Here is a 24,771-nt window from a genome sequence, read left to right on the forward strand (position 1 = left end):
GGGGAAAGGAAGAGAGGGAAAGAGAAGGGAAGAGAGAGGAGAAGATGCAGAGCCACATACATACATGTATGCATATGTGTGTACATACACACTTGGAATTCTCACATGCCACATATATTGAGAAATGATCTACAAGTTTTTAAAAATGAGACAAAACATTTTATTCTTAATTCAGGAAATGAGCTGTAATTGACCCACACTCTGCCTCCTGCTGGCTGTGGGTGTGAACAAATTAACGGCTCTAAAACTAGTTTCCTTATCTGCAAAATGATTAACTATTGTCACTGTGCAAGGTTCTACTGAGGATTGAAGGAGAGGGTACGACATACTGGACCTGTTATTAAACTATTAAACACCCCTGACAGACTTTCAGAGGAGGGATTCTGAACAAACCTTGCTGACAGTGTGTATGAAGAGGAAAGAAAGGAAAGGAAAATGTAGTCAGAGAAGAAAGAGACCCAGAGGAAAGAACTACTTAGCCATGCAGGGAACTACATTACTTAGCTGTCTGTCTGCACTTCAATAACCTCCAAAGCACCAAGCAGGAAATCATCAGTCACTGCCATGCAGAAGAAGCAAGCATGGCTCTCAGGATCCAGAGTCCAAACTCCCACTGTCCACTTGCTGCAGACTTGGACAGAGGAGGGCCATGTGTTCACTGGGGATATGTGGACAGTAGGATTTGAAGGACTTCTAAAGCCCACCATCACAGTGTTTTGTTTTGTTTTTGCCAATACTGGGGCTTGAACTCAGAGTCTGAGCACTGTCCTTGAACTTTCTCAAGGCTAGAGTTCTACCACTTGAGCCACAGCACCACTTCCAGCTTTTTCTATGTAGGTGGTACTGAGGAATCAAACTCAGGTCTTTGTGTATGCTAGGCAAGCACTCTACCACAAGAGTCCTGTCACTGGGCCTTGTCACAGTATTTTATAACTGTATTCTGTGTACTTAGAAGCAGAACTTCAAAATCCAAGCTCTATCCAAAGAAGGTATCCAGTGAGGGCTCCAATGAAATTTAAACCTCGATTTTTTCACGATGAAGCTTCCAACATGCCTGTTACCCACTCCATTGGCCCCAGCTGACTGAATTGCAGCAACTGCAGCTACACTGGACAGTTTTCAGCTGCTATATGTGCCCTCTTGAATAGCTGTTCTTCTCATTAACTCTGAGAAGATGGGGGATGAAATTCAATGTCCCTCTAGGCAGTGCTCCATATATTGAGATAGGTTAAATGCCAGCCTCTCACCTGTTCCATGTGATTTCCAGAAGGGTCTTGGGCTCAGGCTATGCACTGTAGTGATAACCCATTCATAAAACAAGAGTTTTATGGGTGTCACCCCTTCCTGTCATCTCACTTTCTCCACTTGCCCAAGTGTTTCTTTGGAAATCATCAATACAAAGAGCCAGCACTCAGGACTAGGTCTGCTTTTGGATAAATACAAACAGAAACAAATTCTGAAAATTGTGTGGTTCCTTCTACTATAATGTTACAGTATATCTCCTTCCAAAGAAAGAAAGGAAGAAGAAAGGGAAGAAGGGAGGGAGGGAGGGAGCGAGAGAGGGAGGAAGGGGAAGGGAAGGGAGGGGAAGGGGAGGGAAAGAAAGACAAGAAAGGTGATAAAGGCCTGGGGTGGGGCTAACAATTTCAAGCCTTGAGAAAAATGAAGATAACATCTTCCACAAAGCAGTAAGTTATTCTTCCGGTTTCACAAAAAAAATTCATCTTGTCAATAACTGCTCAAATTTCAATACAATGTAGTAAAGGCCTTCAAGGGGTTCAGTTAATACAGACTCAGATGCAGAGTGAGTTTTCTAATTATTAAATAAATGTTAGAATATATCCCAATAGTCAAGTGTCATTTCTCAATTTAACAAAATAACTGAATTCATAATATTAAAGTTGGAAGTCATAATATAATATAAATATGAATAAAGCATTTATACAGATCAAGAACAATCATCTCAACATATATTCTACATTTATCAACTTTGTACACACTTTTGGAAGAGTTTGACAAATTTCAACAGAATAGATAAATATAATAAACCATTTTTTAGTCAAATGATATCCTTAATGTCTGGAAGTTGATTTTAAGTCAACTTTATGAGCTTTGTGGATGGAAAGTAGCTTGATTTTGTAATATATGAGTACAAAATTCTCACATAAGAATCAATAAGAGCACAACCCACTCAAATGTGTGACAAGATTTTCTCTGCAGGATGTCCTGGTCTAGAAATGCTACACTGGTAAATTATCCAAAATAAGTTCACACAAGATGTTTTGTTTATAAGACTCTAACCATTTATTTAACAAAATGGCAAGTTCTAGTATCACATACTTTTCTCCATTTAAAATTACAAGAAAATGAGACTCACATTCTACAATATACAATATTACAAAAGAATTCATTATAAATTTAGATCTGCTAAAATACTTTCCCTAATGATTAGGATTCATTATCCTTTAGTGAGGTGAGGTGACATTTTTGTGTGGAAAATATCCCTATCTCTTTGTCAGAGGAGATATTATCACTAGCGCAGCATTCTCTCTTCAATTTGACCTGCCCATCAGAGGATTTCTTTTGTCAGTAAGACAGGGGAAAGTCCATTTGTCTAGTTTGGTATAAGTCCTTTTAACTTAGGAAAGAATTCAAATACATATGAACCAAAGGGCAGAGGCTTTATCCACATACTCTCTACACAGTCAAGGTGTCCTTGTGGGTGCAGCTTATGTGCTAATTAATCACTGTGCTATTAGCTTTTACTAGTGTGAATGTATGAGAAACTTTTTGAATAATATGTAGCACCTAAATAAAAGTACAGTAGATCACACACACACACACACACACACACACACACGCAGAAGAAAAAGAATTTTCTAATTCTTGTTCTCGCAAACTCTAAAAGCCAAGGATCACTTATGCCGTACAGAATTGGGGGGCTCTCTCCCCAGGTGCAAAGTGCATTTTCCAGGTTTCTCCAGAGCAAAGGCAGGGTGAACAGCCTCATTAAACCTGTGTCTCACGATGAAAAGCATCTGCCCAGTCTCTGCATTTATAAATAATAGTCTCTGGTTGTTGTAGTCCAGGAGAATGCCCACTCTGGCTGCATGCTCAGTCACATGGACATCACCCACCATGCCACTGTAGAAAAATGTATATCTGAAAGGAAACAGAATGGAAATTTAAAAAAAAATGAAAACTTCAGAAATTTTGAAAATCTCTTGGAAATAACCAAGTTTTCAGTTCTGAATTTCAATTCATGGTATCATGAGTGGTAATTGTCCCAAATACTTTCAGCAGATTTCTTCCTAGATACTAAAATGTACAGCTCATCCCAACAGAGGAGCATTTGAAATCATCTTTGCTCCTTCTGCATCAGGAGGCAATCCCAGAATAACCAACATATGCCTCCCTTATAATTTTTTTCCCCTCAACATTCTAATCTTTCCCCGCTGCCCACATGTTTTAACTACCACATTCATGGTGTGTCATTCTTTTGAATAAAACTCCTTTGTGGCTGCCATATATTATTTTGTAAAAAGTACTGCGGGCTTACCTCCTGTACAATGTATTAATTTTGCACTTTTAAAGATTTATAAGTAACTTACATAAGGACCTTTAGGAAGTTTAAGACTGTTTTTGCCAACTTTAGGCTTTGCACATCCTCCTCCTGCCCCAAACCAAAGGCCTTGCAGCCTTTGATTTGTCTCAATTCAAATAAGTTCAATTCAACAAGGGTTCTTCAGGCCTACCTATGTGTTCAGCATTTTTCTGGGCTTTCCAGGAGACAGAAAGGACTATAGACTCATAGGAAAAAACTAAAAGGAGGAGAAATCCAAGCTGAGAAGGTAGCAGAACCAAGAATGAAATGACAGAAAGCCTGCTTATGAAAAAAAAAATCCCTATCTGACTGATTGGCTGGAACAGACACAGGAGTGGCACTGGGGTATTAAATACATAAGCAAGTCAAGGGCAAGGCTCCAGAGCTGCTCTGTTGAAAAATAGTAGTCACTAGTCACAAATGTCCATGTCAATTAAAATCAACTGAAAATACATAAAATTCAGATTTTTCAACTCTCTTACTCATCACAGTTCAACAGCTTTGAAGCCACTTAGGACATTATTTTTCGAGTATCACAGAAAAGACTACTGTATAACACAAGTAGTCAGTCCCAAGTGATTCCCCAGTACAGAGACCAAAGAGGGAAAGATGTCCAACAAAGACTTGACTCCACCAGTTCCACAGGCCCTGTAACCTGCCCGACCTTATGCCTGCCTCTGCTTTCTGCTGGACGCACCAGTTCCTCATGCTATGGTGGATTAGATCTTATATGAAAATGCATGCAAAGACTCCTCAAAGGCCCACATGCTAAGGGCTTCATGGCCATCTTGTGAGGACACTGAAACAGAGGAGTCTTCTTCAGAAAGTGAGACTTGCAGAAGGAAATGGGGTCAACTGAAAACATACCTTTGAAGAGATACGGGGACCTGCCCCCCTCACTCTGCTTCCTGGCCTCATTAAGAGGATCAGGGCTCCTCTGCCCTGTGTTCCCACCACTACAATAACCTGTGCTGACAGCACTACAGAGCAACCAGGCCAAGTGATGTGGACTGAAACTATGAGCCAAAATAACCCTGTTGAGGATGAAACTTAGGGCCATACATATGACAGACGAGCACTCTACCATAGAGCTTTTCATTTTATCCCTAGTCCTTTCATTTTCAAAATTTTAGGTGCCCTGGTTGGCCTCACACCCACCACACATCTGCCTTTGCCTCCTAAGTATCTGGAATTACTGCTATGTCCTACTACATATGGTGCAAACTTTTTATTTTCACAAAGGGACAGATGGTAAACATCCTGAGCCCCTATCAAGTCTGTCATTGTCACTCCAAGGTAGGTATAGACAATACATATACAAATAGCATGACTATTCTAATAAAACTTTATTTATAAAAGCAGGAAGGGGGATCCGTTTTAGCCAATAGGTTAGAGTTTTCCAACCTGGGATACAGGCTAATCTGTACGTCCACTTCTTCCTTACTTCTGTTGATTTGATTTCTCTTTCTCTCTTCTCTCTGAACATCACATTGTGGCCCCTGACCATTCTGAGGTGAGTTTAGATGCAAGTACTTCCAATGTTAGGCATGTCACAACAGCCTCTTCCTCTTCCTCATGGTCATGAGATAACTGAAGAGACCCACTACCTCTCCACAGGCGAGCTGGGTCAGGGCCCTGGATGGGTAAGTCTGCCTAGTTAACAGAGTTCGGTATGAGAAGCCCTCTTGTCTTCAGGAATGAGCCAGATCTCTAAAACTAGCTTTCTCGGTGGCCATAGTTACTGTCCATATACTTGAGTCTGATTTTTCTTAGCTCCCTCAGAACTTCAGGACAAGGAAGAAGGGATGAGCCTTAGTTCCCAGAGCCCCCTGCTCACACATTGACACATGACATTTTGAGTAAGTGAAGAGAGTTTCCAGCTTACCTCTGTGGTTCAGAGCAGTGCATGTACCACGAGGTCTCCCCTTGTCCCAGGGCCCCAGCACGCACAGCAGAGCTGGAGCAGATGCCAAGTCGATAAGCTGGGCAGTCTGCGACTGTAGCTTCCCAATAATGCTGTCCACAAGCTGGCAGCTCCTCGCCCAGCACAGAGGGGATTCTGCAGGCCAAGTTAGTCAGATTAGCACAGCATAGAAATAGCCAGACTTCATCTCACAAACACCAAGACTTCACATACCCTCAGGACTATATCTTTGATTAAAGAATTTGTTCTTTGTCCTCCTAACCCCAGTCAGATTACCCCAGGATTCCCCCAAGCCCTCACTATTCATCTGACATATGTCCATTGTCTCATACACCGCATGAGCATATAGCACAGTGTCTTAAGGAAACCCAGAAATAATGGCAGAAAGGAAGAAAATGGCACAATTTCTGCATCTCCACAGAGGGCAGAATTAAAAGAAGGGAACATGGCTCCCAAAGAAAGAAATCTCCAAAAACCTTTTCAATGTTTTGTTTTGTTTTGTTTTGGGAGACAGAGTCTTTCTATGTAGCCCAGGCTGGCTTCAAATTCACAATTTTCCTGCCCCTGACTCCCAAATGCTAGGATCACAGTATGCTCACCCTACCTGACTTGTAAAATCTTCTTTAGCTGAGTGCCAGTATCTACTTGACCTTCTTGGTCAACAGACTTAATGAGGTACAGCTCTGGAACTGGAAAGACAGCTGGTGAGGCCAGAGCAGGTCCGTGTAGAACTGACCAGATCTGATCAGGGAGCATCATGGAGGCTGTGAGAGACATCTCCATGCCTCTGGTCTCTCTGAGTTAAGACAGGCATCACCTCCTTGGTTGGCTCAAGATTGTTTATTATCTCACCTTAGCTATTTTTACATGAGCATCATGAAATGAACCAAAGTACTTTCAACTGCTGATGGTGACCTTGTTTGCTTGAATTGTTCAATTTTGTTTGGAAATGTCTGAGACAGCAAGAAGGCTTTTTTTTAAAAAAATTTCAGCAGTGTTGATATTCAGTCAGCACCCTCAACCTCTCCCTATCCCCTTTGGCAGATGAGAAAATGATGAATGTGCCAGGCAATGTACTTTACTTTCTCATGTCTTTACCTCATTTGAGAGAGGCGCCTGTTGACAAGCCCTCACTCCCAGGAGAAAAGCCTGGCCGCCTGATATTTATGAGCTAATTTTCAGGTTAATAATAAATAAACAAAATTCTATAAAAATACATTACACTTTTCATCACTTAGTATCCATGAACTCTTGCCAACCTCCAGTCTACTTTGCTTATAGATTTTTCTTGAGAAATACAAAAAAAAGATAGACGTCCAATCTTCATGCTTTCTCCTCAGAATTCTCTCCTGGGTATATTTTTATCACCTACAATATTCCAGGCCCCATGGATAAATTCTGGGGGTTCAAAAATACATAAGACAGAGCTGCTGTCCAGCAGATCTTCATGATGTCAAGTGACTCCTTGAGTTATTGGTCCTTTTGCCCAGATTCAGTTCAGGGGGCTGCAGAACCCCCCAGAAAAGACCTGGCCATTTTCAAAAGCATGTAGAATCTGTGCTAGATCACAGGCAGGTGAGAAGCAGAGGTGAGGGGCACACTGACTCTCATCAGGGACAGCGCTGCACAGTAGCACCCCCTGCTTTCCACACACGTCCCTCCATTGGACCATTTCCAAAATAAATCTGAGAGGATGCAGGAACATTTCAGCACCATCCCCAACTGTCCTCAGCATCTAGTTCTTTCTTTCTTTTTTTCAGTGTTTTCTTTAGTGATAGCCACTGTAGGGCAAGATTCTATGGCTAGCACCAAGAACTCAAACATCCTCAAAACAGCTTTTCCTAGGAACAGAAGGGCACAAGGCCTATGAGCCTCTGATCATACAAAATACGATTTATCAAAATGAGCTCCAGGAAATGGAAACAGAAGGCTGAGGGGGTTTTTGCTTTGTTTTGTTTTTTACTGTTTGTGTTTTCTTTCCCTCTTTTTTTATTATTCTGTGTGTTCATTTGGGTGTCTTTGAGAGTGTACAGGGAAGTCTAGAAATGCAGGGTGAACAAACATAGCAATGGCACTCACTGGACACTGCACAGCAAGGGAAGGGGTGACATTGTTCACAAAGAATTATACTCTTTGCCTGACTTATGTAACAATGACCCCTCTGTACATACCATTATAGTAACCATTTAATTAAAAAATGTTTAATATGCTAAGTCTCCTCTACTTAAAAAAATTGTTCTCAGACCCTGGATTATATCCTGTCAAGGAAACTAGTTCTTTAATGTATACATTAGAATAAAACAAATGGATTGTATGGTAAAATAAAGAGGCATCCTCTTCTCCATGCCTGTCCTATCTTGCTATGGAAAATAACAGGACTATTGCCAGACCCTTTTAACACCACTATTTTAAACAAAACCACCTGTGCTTGTACACCTAACATAAATATATCACTTGCTCCAAGTTAGAAAATATCCCTGCCACTTCTCTCTTCACCTTGAACGTGACTGCTGTCAAAGTATGCACAAGTCTTTATTATTGCCACATCCATACACGTTCATCAAACCAAGAACACTCGGATGAGGCCACACTGAGGTGACCACCCGAACCTGCCTGCCTAACCTCAGCCAGCTTGGGCTCTGTTCTACTTACTCTGTCAGCCGTCTCCTCTCAGCAAAGCTGATCACTGTCCCATCAGAGGAAATCTGTAGAGCAGGATGAGCTGTTTCTCTCAACAAAAGAAATCTGGTTCCTATGGATGATAGTTAAGAAAAGAAGATAATAGTGTTGCTACAATATCAAATACTAAGCCAAACCCACATTTAAAACTCGACTCTCCCTTTCCCCTGATATCCAAGTTCTCTCTCCCCCCACACCCCCGCACCCCTCAGTATTTTCAGATCCATAGCCGAAAACTTCATTCATGAGTCCCAGATGGGCATCCCTCCCTGGTGCTGCAGAAAGAGGTGACAGAGCACATTCCATTAAGCAAATGTATCCTTTAGCCCCATCACCACCTGAAAAACCAGGTAGAAATGTGACATTGTGGCCCTACCCCAATAAGTCAGAATCTGTACTTTAACAGTGCCCTCAGAAAATCTGGTACACATTAAAATGAGGAATGCAACCAGCACAACCTACAGAAGGGACTCCAGTGATGGGTGGTACAGGTGCCATCTTGGGGGCAGGGGGTAAAACATTCCTTAGCAAAAATCCAGAATTAGAGGTATTGCTCAAGTGGTAAGGTGCTGGCCTTAAGTAAAAAAAAGCTAAGCAAAAGCACAAGGTCCTAAATTCAAGACCCAAGTACCAGCACATGTGCACACACACACACACACACACACACACACACACACACAACATACATCTTACCCACAGATGATTGTGGGAAGATTTCTAAAACCACAAATGTTCAAGCCCATCCATCTCCAAATAAATTAAGTCCATTTCTGTAGGAGTGGAGCCAGGCAGGTTATCACTATATTTTAGCACTTTAGCTGGTTACTAATGGCAGTCAAGCTTGAGTAGCTCTGAACAGGAAAAGTAAAAGAAACACTGTGCCTTTGGACCAATCTTGGCACCTCATGAGGCTCACCTAGCCCTGAAAGCTTTATAAAGATGTCTTCAAAGATCCATTCTTTGGAAGGGAGAAGGGGAGGAGCCAAAATGCCTGCCCACGGTTTGCTGATCACACAGAACATACCTCTAGTGGAGATGAGGGCAGCTTCACTCTGTTCACTTGTCCCAAATGCATTGATGGCTCTCACATAGAAAAAGTAATTGTCATTAGGTTGGAGGTTAACTTTCAGCTGGAGTCCTTTAATTCCAGAGAAAGACCTAAAGACAGAAGGAAAATAATAGCAAATATAGCACCATGTGCTAAATGATTCACTTCAGTTCTGCAGTGAATGAATATCTTTTCTTAACAACAAATAACTATTTTCTTCACTTTTTATGTTTACTGGAGTTAGCTGGGTAGTTTCTGAAAATGTCTCCATTGGGAGGGGTTAGTGGGCAGATAGATAGATAGTCCTTTTGAAAAAGAAAAGAATTTTGTAGTTAATGACTCTCCAAGAATGTATATATTTTACTAATTTTTGACTAAGGGAATACTTTTAGAATAAGGTATTAAGAGAATTTCTAATTCAAAAGATCCCAGTTATCTCATCAATAGGTCCGAACTGTGGAAAACTTGGGTTGAGTGATAATTGTGTTCCTGAACATCATGTCAACTCCACTGGAGTTAATCTATTAGCTTTTAAGGACTAACTGCCATTCTTCTAAGAAGACTATCTTATGAAGCAAATTTAAACCTGTCAAGGAAAGAGAATTTTAATTGTCCTCCCCTTTGACCAAAAAGTTTAAAAAATCTCCAAGATGCTATGCCGTAGGCTCTTGTTTAAATGGGAAGGAACGTGCTGGTAGAGAGTTGACAGCAACGGTTCAGCAAGGGCCCAGGGCAGCAGTCTGATCATTAAAAGAAAATGACTTTCTGGACTTGCTGGATTTGAGGAAGGAGCTCTCTGCTCTTGCCAATGAGCTGGAATAGCTTTGTTCTTCTTATCCATTCTCTTCCCTCTGCTTGCTATGATAGAAAACAGAAATAGCCACACCAGGCCTTTTTCCTACTGTCTCCATTTAGAGGAAGCCTGGCGAGAGTTACACATTGTCAAGACTGCTAGAGAAGAAGTCTGTTTCCTAGAGATGTGTGCTCAGGATCCATCAAAGGCATGGCGTATTTGCCTTCCTCATTCTTCCATGGATACTCCTTCCTTCATTTTCCCTCCCACCTTTCGTCCTTCCTTCCCTCCCTTTTTCTTTCTGCTTTACTTCCTTCCTTCTTCTCTTCTGTCTTTCTCCCTTTCCTTCCATGCTTTCATCTTGCCCCTCCTTCATTTCTTCCTTCATTCTTCCCTCCTTTCTTTCTCTCATTCTTTCTTTCTCTTTATATTTGATTATTATAGCTAATTTTCTGGGATTTTCTAAATAAACAGTCACACCATCTACAATTTTTTTGGTCAGTCGTGGGACTTGACCCCTAGGCCTGGGTCCTGTCCCTGAGGTCTGTAGCTCAAGGCTATCACTCTACCACTTGAACCACAGAACCACTTCTAACAAACCATCTACAAATAGCAATGATTTTACCTCCTACCTCCAAGTACGCCTTTCTCTGACTTGATAGGAATATTTTCAGCAATTTTCCCATAAGCATAGTATCCCTAATTATTTCATACTGCCTAAAATTCCTTTTCAACTTCCACATAAAATTATCCTTGCTGCATTAACTATGGTTTGGTGTAGTGAACTTACTAATCATTCCTTAAAAGACTAACAAAGGAAGGCCCCAAAGGCCTTCCTATAGAATACACACTAGCCTCTTGGTATCTTCCACTTATCTTGCCTCTGAAACAACAGAGGAGAAAATGTCTCATTCACATGGCAGCCTGTGGCCTTCTGAGGAGATTGTGGGGTTCCTCTGGGTCGCTAAATGATCTTCAACACTGGAGTATAACAAATGTCCTTTGTCTTGTGGATGGAGAGATGCGCAGGTTGAGAGTCCTTCAGCATCTGCTAAGCATAGAGCTTAGGAAGGCCAGGCTCACACAGGCTAATAATAATGCTCTACCAGCAGTCAGTAATCTGCTAAAGCATTAGGGTTTCATCGTGTTCCTTGTCCTCACATCTCTGAAACATTCACCCAGAAACTATCTCTCTCTATTACACTATGCCACTTGTAGGGGAAATCTCATGATTAGGACTCAAAGTAAGCCTAGGGACATTTCTCATTGTCTCTTGAATTTCTTTACTGACTGTAGAGTTTTAGTTACAGTCATTCACCATGGTCATATTTTTTACAGACTAAAATCCCTTCTTAAGTAAGCATGGACTATTTACTATCTGCCTTCTGATCACTGACCCAGTTTGAGTATCCTGTGAACTTGAACTATGCTGCAGCTTAGGCCAAATTCTTAGTAAGTCATAGGTTTCAGTTGCAACTTTATTTTGGAAGGAAGAAAGTCAAAATCTGTTGAAGGATACCACTCTACAGATCACAAATCTCAAAATTTTCAAAGGTTTTCTTTGGCTAAAAAGACAGCTGACATGAAAACCCTGGTGACATCTAAGTAGACTCAGACAGGACAAATACCCATAGCGGTGTACCATTTACACTTGCCTTTCTTTGCTTTGTTCTTAGTCCTTGAGCATGAGATGGCAACTTATTGCCAATAAAATGTCTCCACATTTCATACTGCTTTGGTGCTTTTATTTTAGTCTCTGTGTGGGCATGGTGCATTCTTGTTGAACCTGCAAAGTCTTTTTTATGCAGTGAAAGTGGGTTATCTTCTTGTGTTTTGACTTAGTGCCATGTGAACCTTTATTCTACATGTAAGTGGGGTGACATGGCATATAGTTCATGATATCTATGGAACTTTCTCCTTGACAGACCACATAAATTTTCAGAGCAAACAGCTGAGAAGACAGCCAACTATATTGCCACAAAAGAAGCCAGTATTCCAGATGTGATCTCTAGAGCTAAAATTCCTCATCTGTCCTTACCATATAACTTTTAGGCTTCAGAGTGACATGCATGTGACAGGGCCTGAACACACTGTAAGGGATCAATAAATGAATGGACGAAGTGTAAGCACTCTCCCATACATTCTGTGACAGTAGTTATAATCCATGCTTATTTCAAACATTTCTTTCCATTTAAATCAGATAAGCAATATATCTGCTTGAGAATATTATAGATATCACTGTGAATTATAGATACACTGTGAATTGTATGACATGGTTTTCATTAAGTAACTGCAGCAGAGTTAGATGTTTATGGTCACATGGCTCCATTTCATGCATCCATTCTCCGTGCATCTAAATATAGTGTGCCCCCAGAGAGCCTGGTCAGGTGATGGGTTCAGAAATAACAACCAGCATCATTTAAGGAGCTTGTACTGACCTTTCCAAGCACAAGCACTAAATAGCACAGTTCCAGCCTGTCCCCTTTTCTTGTCCTGTGAGTACATTGTGAGTTTTGTACTTTTAGACACAAGGTGGGATGGTTTTGTTATTCTGTACAGACTTATTTGTTTTTTTTTTAAATAAGACACTGGACAGGGTGTGCAAATATGTCTGAAGCCCAGGCCTTGGGAGGACGAAACAGGAGAATTTCAAGTTTGAGGCCACAGCAAAGCCCTGTCTCAAAGCATCAAAGACACAGTGTATCTGCAAGGTCCTGGGTTCAGTCTGCAGCACTGGAAAAAAAATATCTGCAATAGTTGTTTCTGAGACAATGTTTCTTTTTTGCTAATTCTTCATGCTTTTCTTTAAGACAGGTATTAAGAAGTGAAAAAGCTAAAAAATAAAAAATAAAATCTCTGTGATTCTAATGCTTTGTGGTATATTCATTAATGATAAAGAGAATAAAAGGAAGAGAAGGAGGGAGGGAGGGAGGGAGAGAAAAAGAGAAAGAAAGCAGGAAAGAATGAAGGAAGAAATGAAGGATGAAACAAATGATCTTTGAATACTCTCTACTATTTTATCACTGTGACAAATATAAAGATGTGCAAGATTTCTATGAGGAACATTTTTAATATGCTACTGATGGAAAACACATGCAAAATAACTTTTCTTATAGAAAAAATATAGCCTATAAAACCTTCTATTCCCCCTAAGTAAATCAATGAATTTAACATGATCTCTAAATTGTTGTCTGTGCCTAGCTGGGTACAAACTAACTCTGAAAAATAATATAAAGTTGCAAATAGAAAAATAAATTTGTGGGGGCCTGGAGTTTGGCCTAGTGGTAGAGTGCTTGCCTAGCATGCACAAAGACCCGGATTCGATTCCTTGGTACCACATACATAGAAACAAAGCTGAAAGTGGTGCTGAGGCTCAAGTGGTAGAGCTCTAGGCTTGAGAAAGTCCAAGGACAGTGCTCAGGCCCTGAGCTCAAGCCCAGGACTAGGAAAGAAAGAAAAAAAGAAAGAAAGAAAGAAAGAAAGAAAGAAAGAAAGAAAGAAAGAAAGAAAGAAAGAAAGGAAAGAAAGAAAGGAAAGAAAGAAGAAAGAAGGAAGGAAGGGAAAAAATTGTGAAAGGACAAACTAACCAGAGATTCTAAGTTGTAAAGTGATATTAATAAAAACAATATGATATTTGGATATAAATAAATGGATCAAAGAAATAGACTATGAAGTCAAGAATAGAACAAAAAACATAGACTCTTAAGTTTTAAATATTTAAAATGAAAACATTATGTATGTGTCATATGATTATATATGAGAAAGCATTTCATTCAGATCAAAAGAAGAAATCATGAGTTTTGTTGAGACAGCTGTATAGCCACACTAAAAATTATAATAATAAAGTCGGATTTCCTACTTCATACCTGTTACTGAAATAATTTCCTAATGATAAAATCTATGTTTACAAGTGAGGTTAAGAAAATAGGAATTAGGGGCCAGGAGTTTGGCAATAGTGGTAGAGTGCTTGCCTAGCATTCACAAAGACCGGGTTTCAATTCCTTGGTACCACTCAAACAGAAAAAAGCCGGAAGTAATGCTGAGGCTCAATTGGTAGAGCTCTAGCCTTGAGAAAGTCCAAGGACAGGGCTCAGGCCCCGAACTCAAGCCCAGGATTGGCAAACAAAAGAAGAGTTAAAGGCATGACTCAGGTGGTAGAGCACCCAGCAGTGAGCAAAGCATCAGATGTCAAGTTTGAATCCCAGTCTTGAACAAAAAAAAGAAAGAAAGAAGCAAGAAGATAGATAGTAAAAAAGAAAAAAAAGCATCTTCAAGTATCACATAAACTAAAAGCTAGTTTCAAGAGATTGATAAATTCAGCTAAATTAACCTTTTGAAATATACTTTTAAATTGCAACTCATCCTACATGAAAGCAGAAAAAAAGAGCTTCTCTTAAAAAAAAATAAAATGCCATAATCCTGGCCCCTAGGAGGCTTTTTAAAAGGACTATAAATACAAAAAGAGCTAATTCATCCTACAGGTACATTTATACAGCTGTAAAATTATATAGATAGGTATAAACTACAACATTGTTGGTGGTAATAAAGAGGACAGAGTAGGGCCAGGAGTTTGGCCTAGTGGTAGAGTGCTTGCCTAGCATACACGAAAACCCGGGTTCAATTTCTTGGTACCACATACATAGGAAAAAGCTGGAATTGGTGCTGAGGCTCAAGTGGTAGAGCTCTAGCCCTGAGAAAGTCCAAGGACAGTGCTCAGGCTCTGAGCTCAAGCCCAGGACTGGCAAAGAAAATAAAGATGGAACAGAGTAACTTATATGCCTGTCAATTGATCAAAGTTAAATTCCATCCTTAAAAGAAAAAACAATGGTATTGTTTTTATTTTTAATTGAGGCAGTTCCCTATGTATTGGTATAGGATGCTCAATGCAGCATTTTGATAAGCAAGAAAAGCAAGATGGTAGCAACACATACATGTTATTTATTGAATAACTATAGATGCATATATGTGCACAGACTATCCTAAAGGATAAATATAAACCAATTAACATTTTCATCTGGGGATGAGGTAGAAAGGATATTAATTTTCATTGTATTTCTCTTTTTGTTATCTGTTGAATTTATACAGTAAATAGCTTCACCTATCCAAAATTAAATAATTACTTTTAAAGCTATATTGCCTGGTCAGAAAGGAATCGAGGAGTTAGTTGGATATGCTTGGTTTAAAAAAGCCTCTCTAAGAATTTGATAGTTCAATAGCTTGAGTAGGATGGAGGCAAGGAGTTACCTTAAGCATGTGCACATGCTTGGAACCTCAAGAAACCGGCAACTATGGGGCGTAGATGCTCTCTGCACTGCCCCATCGAACACTGGATCTAAGCTGCTTTGGGAAGTAGCCTTTGTATAGATGATATGCAGGAATCCAGTGCCATGACTCCCGGAAGCAGCCTACGATGGTACCATTTCTGCAGTGCCTAGCAGATGGCTAAAGATGAATTGTTGTTTAAAAACACAGTTGGCTCTTACTGGCATGCACATTGGCAGCACCAACTTCCAGTCAGTCAGTCAACACCATTTACTGTGAACTGTGAACAAAGCACAGGCTGGGCCCTGTGGCACCAGCAAGGGAAGCAGTTTCCCAACCTTCCCCAGCATCTTAAGCCTTGTGAACTGGCTTCTCCTTCCCTCATGCTGCCCCCACACCACATTCCCTCTTGTCTCTTTTGATACAAAATATGTAGTCCACACTGATGTTAAACTCACTATGTAGTCTAAACTTGAGTTCCTCTTGCCTCTGCCTCCCAGGTGCTGGGGTTACAAGCAAGCATCCCTATACTCTGTTTTCAAACTAGAATATCTGAAGTAGAGCCTAATTTGTATGATCACTGAGGTTTGAGAATGATAATCAAGACATAGTACTGGGGTGAGAAAAGGCAGAAAGGAAAGAAAAGGAAAATACGTGAGACCACAGCAATATTAAATATAAGAACAGCTAATCAAATTATCATGGCTGAAGCTATTTATAAAATCTTACCTAACTGTAAAAATAGAAACTGTGTTTAAAGTAGAAAAAAACAGGTTAGACCAGGATTAAGAAGAAAGTTGTTTATATATTTTATATTCCTTATATTATATGCCTTTAATAGAACTAAATTTCTTTGGATGAATATATGTAGTAAGATACCCAGCGTTAACTAAACTTCACTTAATGACCATGCTGAAGAAATGGTACAAGGGCTAAATGCTGAAAACCTAGGGCCAGCCTTCCCTATAGTTAGAATGTTTCATAAAATCAACAGAACTGAAGTTCCATTGAAAGGATCCTGGACAGCTGTTTTCTCCATAATAACCCTCCCCAAACCTGAATGATCTCATTTACATCGCAGAGAAACCCAGGAGCCTCATAACATTCTCCCAGATTCTCTAAGCTCTCTCTTATCACTCCTGGCCACATATGTCAACCATTACACAAGATCCCCGTGGACCTGCCTATATAGATTTTAACACTGCTTTTTTACAGATCTTATGTTTTTAAAAAAATGGTTGCATAGGAAATGTTTTCACATCTGTGGTAAAGCTGCTCTCAAGAGACAATCACTATTATCTTGTTCAATAGCCCTTATATAAAGATCTACATGAAAAATTCATCTTAGAGCTGAATGTCAAGAAATATAATTGTCTCTCAGTGAAATGCTGTGCTTCCTTTTTAAAGAAATGAGTTACGTAATCTCCTTCCTCCTCTATCTTGCTCTCTCCCCCTCTCCACTTTTCACTTCAGCTGCCAAGACATTCAGATTTGAATTTTATGTTCCCTTGAGGTACTATTTTCACCCTAAGCTCCCCGATACAAGTCTCCTCACCTCTGCATATTCCGCCTCTTATTCTTACAGGGCTGTTTGAGTCGTTCTGTTATGTCTGGGTCTTTTATTGTGAACAAGTTGGATGCTTTTAGAAAGTGACAGAGTCTAAGTTCCAAGTGATGGAACAGGTTGTGTTTCCATTGACTGAGGAATTTTTTTCCCTGTACAATCAGGAGATGTATATGACTTCTAAAGCCGAAAGTCAACTTGGATTCATTTAGGAAGAAAGATTTCCTTTAGAAAACACTGGATGCCAGGAATGCAGAGGGAAGTCATCTGCACATAGCTCAGAAGGAACTTCCAACCTGGAGAGGGCAAACAGCACCGCCTAAAGACAGCACTCAGCTCTTCAATATCCAACATATTTAGGCTCAATCATCTCATTGGCTCTCCTGTCATCCTCAGAAGCCAGTCTGGAGACTTGGAGATTGAATAGCTGCCTTCTTTTGTGGTGTTTTGGTTTTCTTGGAAGAGTGACAAGTGCTGAGTTTCTCCACATCTGATTTGTTCATTAGGAAACTCATCATAAACTTGTCCTTTATGTACAGTGGAACAGCAGCTGTAACATACACATGTTCCTGCTCTACGAGCCCATTCCGTTTCTCCTCTCCCATAAGCTAGACACAGAAGGAGGACATGGACAAGCCCAGCACCTAGAAGCTGATCTTTCCTAGGGAAGCTCAGCCTGGAGGACAGTGCAGGGAAGACAGGGAGAGCCTTTCAACCTCACAGCCTCTTCAGGGGCCAGGGAGCAGGAAGCTCACTCCTGACAGCCTTGTGGAGTATTGAGTCTCACAGATTTGTCATTCACCACACAGATTTTCTCTGCACAGCCCACACAGCTAATCCTTGTACTATATTTCTCTCAGTTTTCCCTCCTCCACCCACACCTCTGCTGACTCCTCTCACACAGGAGAGACAGAACAGCTGAGGAAACAGCCGAGCGGTGGAAAAATTTTGAAAGTGTGTTGAGCCCACCCAACCTGAGGAGAGCATTCAAAGAAAAACAGGAAGAGGATGAGTAGGAGCTCCCTCGGGCCCCCACACAAACCGAGGATTGTCACTCCTGCCCACCCGCAGTCCCCACAGGGACTGAATGCTGGGGTTGGAGCCTCAATGCCCACACATCAAAATATGCAAATGTCTGTATGGATTATGAAAGAGACAATTGCTCAGCTATTTCAGACACTGTGTCATGGAACTTGAGGGCACTGTAGGTTTGCTTCATTCAAACACCCACCAGAAGAATTCAACCAGGACCTTTATTCTTAAAGTGGAACATCTAGAAGCCATCATTCCTGAAGAATGAAGTCAGATCTGAAGATGATACCATTTTGTTCTGGTAACCAAAATTATATTCCCCAATCTAAAGGACAATCAATGTCTTAGTTCCTTTGTGTGTGTGTGTATTAATCATCCTTTTCTCCTTTTTCATTTCCTTTTATCTTCCCTTCCTACACCAGACCAAGTTTCTGGGTTTTTTTGTTTTTTCCTGGTACTAGGATTTGAACACAAAGCCTCATATTCTTACTCTGCTTTCTGCTCATGGCTGGCTTGCTCCCTCCTGCACCAAACGCCAAGTCCTACATTTTGCTGGTTAATTGGGGATGGAATCTCATAGAATTTTTCCCACCAGCTTACACTTTTCTGAGTAGCTAGGATTACTGACATGGGCCACCAGTGCCCAGCAGATCACAGATCTTTTGGTTTTGTTTTGTTTTTGTTAGGGATTAGTGGTTTAGAAAAGATGGGGGATCATTTAATTTGTATGACCTCTCTCTTTACCTTAGAGATAGATCTCTGCCAGTTAGGTGTCAAAATGAGGTTGGCCAATTCCATTCATTCACTAGTTCATGTAACAGACCCCTCTGGAGGATCTATCTACACAGATAAATTCCTCATCTCCACCTGCTTTTCAGTCACAGCAAAAGTAAGTAATTCTTTTTCCAGTCCTGGGCCTTGTCAGGCCTAAGCACTGTTGTTGAGCTTTCTCAAAGCTCGCACTCTACCACTTGAGCCACAGAACCACTTCCAGCTTTTTCTGTGTAGGTGGTACCAAGGAATCAAATCCAGGGTTTCATGAATACTAAGCAAGTGCTAGTCAATTTGGGGATCTAATCAATTTGGGGATCCAATTTAGTATAGGATTTTCCAAGGAACCCAGAGCTTGAATGAGGGTTATAAAATCAAAAGATGCAAGGGATCATAACCTAGCTATAGAGACTATAGGGGAATTATATATTACAGAGTTTCCAAATGCCACACCATAATGAGATTTTTAAAAACTGGTTGTGAGAATCAGATGGTTAAAACACATAATACCCATGGCCCCTTCCATAGAGCAGAATTTCCTCCTCTCTTGAACCCTAAACTGGAGACCCAAACGATATAAATGGGTTTTGCAGTCCTGGAGTTTTGGAATTACAGATGGATTCTTTCCCTGTCTGTTGAGACTAACCTGGAATACAAGGCTTGAGAGGCTTGTGTAATACAATATGTCAGCAGTAGATCTGGCAGATAATCAAGGTAATAATTTGTAGCCAAAAAAAATTGCTTATTTCAAAAAAAAATGATCTATAGTGAAACTCAGCAGGGAGCAAGAGACTAAAGAGTCAGTATTGGGCTATGGATGGATGTGCCACCGCCTTTCCTCACTTTGAGAGCATCTAATCAGAAAACAGCCCCATATCCAACACAGCTCCAAACTCCCAACAGTGCTTCACGTGGACCTGCCCTTAGTTTAAACTCATTGAACTAGATGCACTGTATGACAATGGAGCCTGAATTATTCTAACACTGATAGAAAGTTCTGTTTATGCAGTTCCTCATATGCCTGCAACATAATAAAAATTGAACTTGATACAAAAGGCTCAAATAGAATAAACTAATGACACGTTTTATGTTTCATTAAATCCTACATTAGCATTGATGAAACTGATAAATGGCCATTTGATTTCCTACAAATGGAACTTATTGATCTCTTTGGCTTTGGTAGAAAGATTTATTTGGGATGGATTATTGATATCAAATGCTTCTACCTTTTATAGTTTTGAGGCCCCAGGATAATCTGACAAAGGAACAACCAAGGAGATTTGAATGGCAATGCATTCTCTTATTATCCGTTTTTCATGTAACAAGGAAATCAGAGACAACCTGGTAATTCCCAGTTGTCAGGCTTTTAACTATGTTAACTCACATTCTGGCATGACAACAGTTTAAGAATAAGATCAATCTAGATTTGAATCCTTACCTTAAACTCTCTCTCTCCATCATCTACTACCTTGGTCAACTCACTTAAGTCTGACTTCACAGAGATCATTACCTAACCTTACAGTATTGTTGAGAAGGTTAGCAACTGAGACTAGAAAAATTCCTGGCATGTAAAGGCCCTTTGTGGACATCGTTTTCCTTTTGTTCTCCCTTTCCCATTTCCTTGTAATTATAATAATGAGATGACATCACAGATCTCACAGTGACTCGGCTACAATGTTTCAAGGTTTCCAGATTCCTGCTGATTTAAGTATCCAACTGCACTGATATGAGTTATGCAAATGTCAGTTGGGAACTGCTGCCATAAATGATGATTCACTTCAGAACAGTCTGATCTGGCCTTAGAGTTAGGCTTTCTCTGCTGATACTGAAGGAGATTGTTCTAGGCCTCAGATACTCATAAAATCATATTCTCATAGTATCTATGGGCTCCGCACAAAATCCAGGACATTTTCTTGTACATTTACCACATTCACACTTCTGCTGAAATGCCTCCATCCCACCCATACACACCCACCCAACCCAATTTGATCATGACTTTGTGAAGCCTGTCTTCAACTTGAAAGAAATTATAATTATTGCTCAGTCATATGAAACCTCCTATCATGCCTAAATAAATAGCTGTAGATTGATCATGAAGATAATCAAGAGGTTAGACAATATACTTCATTAAAAAGTTGTCTCATTTCATGCCATTACTCCTAATTTATATATCCTACCAAAATAATTTATCTCAGTAAATTTGATTAGAAAGAAAAATTAAGTATCTCAAAACATGACTATTCATAATAGTTTGTGACGTTATTCTGTCACTGGGACTTTGCAGATTTAAAAAACCCTCCTAGGTGAGCTAACATTTTTAAAAGTCTCATGGATACATGACCCTTTATTGATAAAATTTAGCTTCATCATTTTAGTGAGAGAGCTTCCCATTTCCCATTTCTTTTTTTACTAGAAGAATCTCTAGATTCTTCATGTTCTTATAAAGGCAGGCATGTCTCTGTAATAATAAGAGTGTAATTAACTCATTTATGTTACTAGTATATCATGGAGACATTAGGATTTGCATTGTACACAGGCTATTACGTTCCTGAGTTACGTGTACCTAGTCTGATAGTGCTGGTAAAAAGCCCATAAAATATGCATAAACCCTGTTTAATGACTCAAGTTAAAGAATGTTCTAGCTTATTAAAGTTCACATGTATTTTCTTACAAGAAAGTTATTATTATGTATTGTAGCATGGGTTTTTTATTATAAACTATTCATTGATGAATAGTGATAGAGCTATAAATCAAGTCAACAGCTTAATTACCTCTGCAGGATTTGGAGATGCTTTTCTTGCTTAGTAAGCATAAGCACAGAGGTTAGGAACTTGGAATTTGGCTTCTGGAGCTCTGGAATGTCTCTTCCTGGAAAAGGACTCTTACCTGAGACCCTCGCCCTCTGGGGAGTGCTGTCTACAGTACTCTAGAGTATAGGTCTCTGTGGCATCTGGGTTGGCAGGCTGCCATCGGATGGTGGCTGTGTTCCAACACACAGTACAGTCCTCGGCATGAATTACAGGGGTGGAAGGTGCTGTAGAGAGACAAGCAAAACCATCACCAGCAATGTCAGCCCATTTTCCCTGCTACCAGAGAAAAAGGCTTAGGTATGATTTTATTTTAAATACTTTTCTTATTAGTTTACTGCAATGAACAAAATAATTTTATCAGAAAATTTATTCTGTGTTGAAAACCAAAAGATAAAAATGTATATAGCCAATTCTTTCTCCTCCACTTTCATAGTTGACAAGTCTTTATCCATCTCCAAACAGCCTCTAATATAGGATTGCAGTAAAGCCAACCCCACTTTATATATTTACTACACGTGTAAATAAACAACTAAATAAGCATCCTTATCCTTCTTTTTGCAAAAAAAAACATAGTCATGATCTTGTCTCCAGCAGATACTTAATTAAAAATTATTTTAGCATGGTGTCCTTAATATGCGGCTATTAGATCCAAAAAGTACAAGAGCGAGGACTCAATATTTGCATACCCAATGCTGTGAACATGGTATTAGAAATATAAACACAACTACATAGACATAAAAATATATGACTCTACAGACATAATGTTTTATTATATAGATTAATATGTATCTATGACATACAACCCTCAGCCTAATTTTAATTATGTTCTAATATCTAAGTGCCAGTAATTGTATATAGAAATTTCCTTCTTGAATACTTCTTTGTTAAATACATCATTTGAAATATGATATAAAAATCAATGTTAATAAATTCTTTAATAAAAATTTAATTATTTTAAAAGCAGCCAGGCACAGTAGCTCACACCTGTAATCCTAGCTACTCAGGAGGCTGAGATCTGAGGATCAGGGTTTAAAGCCAGCCTGGGCACTAAAGTCCATAAGACTCATCTCCAATTAACCAACAGAAAACTGAAAGTGGTACTGTGGCTCAAGGGGTATGGCAGTAGCCTTGAACTGAAGAGCTCAGGGTCAACACCCAGGCCCAGGGGTAGAGCGGTAGCCTTGAGTTGAAGAGCTCAGGGACAGTACCCAAGCCCAGAGTGAGTCCAAGCCCCACACCTGACAGAAGAAGGAAGAGGAAGAGAAAGAGGGGGGAAGAAGAAGAAGAAGAGGAAAAAGAAGAAGAAGAAGAAGAAGAAGAAGAAGAAGAAGAAGAAGAAGAAGAAGAAGAAGAAGAAGAAGAAGAAGGAGAAGAAGGAGAAGAAGGAGAAGAAGGAGAAGAAGGAGGAGAAGGAGAAGAAGGAGAAGAGGAAGAGGAAGAAGAAAGAGGAGGAGAAGGAGAAGGAGGAAGAGGAGGAGGAGGGGGAAGAGAAGGGGAAGAGGAGGAGAAGAGAAGAACTGTAAAAGCAAGAAGCAAGGATAATGGCATAAAGGGCAAGAGTAAGCTCATTGTTCCTTCAGGCACATGCAATTGTCTTAAAACCAATGCAGCTAGTTGTGCTATGTCTCCTGCTTCAGCCTGGAATATCATCACTTAAAACATTTTGTGGTCTCTTAGTACCTACACAATGAAATCCAGCCTTCTTATTTTGCAAATACAGCCTCCAAAGGCTAGGTTTTTTTTTTCTGCTGATCTTCCCTTACTTTTAAGTATAACAAATAATACCATACTTCTTATAGTGTGCCATATGTTTTCACTGTTTCATACCTCAATGTCTCTACTCACATATTTTCTCCAAGTGAAATGCACTCCAATAAGGTCTTACTTCTTACGGATCCTTTAAAGCAATTTCTGCAGCTATCAGCTGTAGGTAGCCATTCCTGATACTGGTGACTATCTCATGTGCCACTCTAGAGTGCTCTCATCATAACTTGAACTGAATTGTGGCCTTTATCAAACATTTTCTGTGATCTGTTTTTCTAACAGCCCATGTGCCTCTGAGTTTCTTGTAAACAGGAACTCAATCTTTCTCATTATTTTATACACAGCATTTTGTTCTCATTCAACACACGTGCCTCATCAATACTTACTGGCCGATCTCAAGAGTTTATAAAGAATTAAATATTGTCTCATAAACCCCTCCCTCAGTGCATCTCCTTACCTGTTCTAAAAATTGCCCTTTCACTAGGCAGGCTACATCCAGTGAAGTTCACGGCCATTACCCATACTTGATAGCATCGGTCAGGTTCCAGATCTTCAAAAATGCAGTAGCTTTCTTTCACCGTCAACCTGTATTCTTCTACCAGCTCTAGCATAAAACATAATCATAAACTCTATGGTGTCTTTCAAAGTTAACTAGACATTATTTTTTAATGTAATATTATTTTTTTCAGTGGAAAACTCAAAGTGACAAGCTTCAAATATCATTATGTGATAACTAGCTCTGTAAAATACACAAAACAGCAATAGAATTCTGAAAAGATATTTAGAATGACATAGTATTTCTGGGTGTCTGTGGCTCCTAACTATAATCCTAACTTCCCAGCAGGAAAGTTTGTGAGATTCTTATTTCCAATTAACCACCAAAAAGCCCCCAAACTGGAAGTAGAGTTGTGTCTCAAGTGGTAGAGCATTAGCCTTGAGCAAAAAAGTTCAGGGACACAGAGTTCGAGCCCCAATACTGTCCAACAAAAATGACATAGTTTCTCAATAAAACATAGTCCTTAAATTTACAATAGCTTTTCTAAAACCACTTTATATCTACAGTAGCTTTTAAAAAAAAAAACTTTTTTCCTATACTGTTCAAAGAGAAAAGTACTCATTACCCGACTTGCATAACTGTAACCCCTCTGTATAACACCTTTACAAAAAAAATTTTAAAATCTTTCCTTCCTAAATTATCACATAAGTCTTTTTAACCGTGGAATATGTTCTAAATCCTTCTTGTTTACAAATGGAGCCCCTGAGTTTTGTAATAGGATGTTAGCCTGCTCATGTTTTCCAAAGTATGTCAGCTGCCCCAGCTCTAATTCATCAGGAAGTGCCATTTCAAGCTGCCTGGCTCCTGGTTCTGGTCAGAAGTCCTGCTGAGAAGATACTCCACTCTATTCACATACTAATTTGAGATACTGGAACGTCATAATTCCTAGGCCCATGCCTTGAGGATTATGAACACTGAATAAACCTATCTGGCTCACGTATAGCTTTTATTAAGGCTAGCAGAC

The 24,771-nt window shown here is 39.8% G+C and overlaps 1 protein-coding gene across 2 annotated transcripts in view; it reads right to left on the bottom strand.

Annotated features, from left to right (window-relative positions):
* Nucleotides 1–2,253: 2,253 nt before the first annotated feature.
* The window catches only part of Cmya5 (cardiomyopathy associated 5), a 91,005-nt gene continuing 68,487 nt past the window's right edge, over nt 2,254–24,771 (bottom strand). For both annotated transcript variants that reach the window (XM_090331122.1, XM_090331121.1), the window contains 6 exons: nt 23,709–23,855; nt 21,564–21,711; nt 9,232–9,365; nt 8,181–8,280; nt 5,490–5,663; nt 2,254–3,162 (listed from right to left, as the gene is read on the bottom strand). In XM_090331122.1, the coding sequence (XP_090187248.1) occupies nt 2,916–3,162; nt 5,490–5,663; nt 8,181–8,280; nt 9,232–9,365; nt 21,564–21,711; nt 23,709–23,855 (950 nt within the window). In that variant the 3' untranslated portion in view covers nt 2,254–2,915. The remainder of the gene's footprint in view (nt 3,163–5,489; nt 5,664–8,180; nt 8,281–9,231; nt 9,366–21,563; nt 21,712–23,708; nt 23,856–24,771) is intronic.

This window comes from Megascapheus bottae, chromosome 4 (assembly GCF_031878675.1).
Source record: "Megascapheus bottae isolate mThoBot1 chromosome 4, mThoBot2.hap1, whole genome shotgun sequence".
Classification (NCBI taxonomy): domain Eukaryota; kingdom Metazoa; phylum Chordata; class Mammalia; order Rodentia; family Geomyidae; genus Megascapheus; species Megascapheus bottae.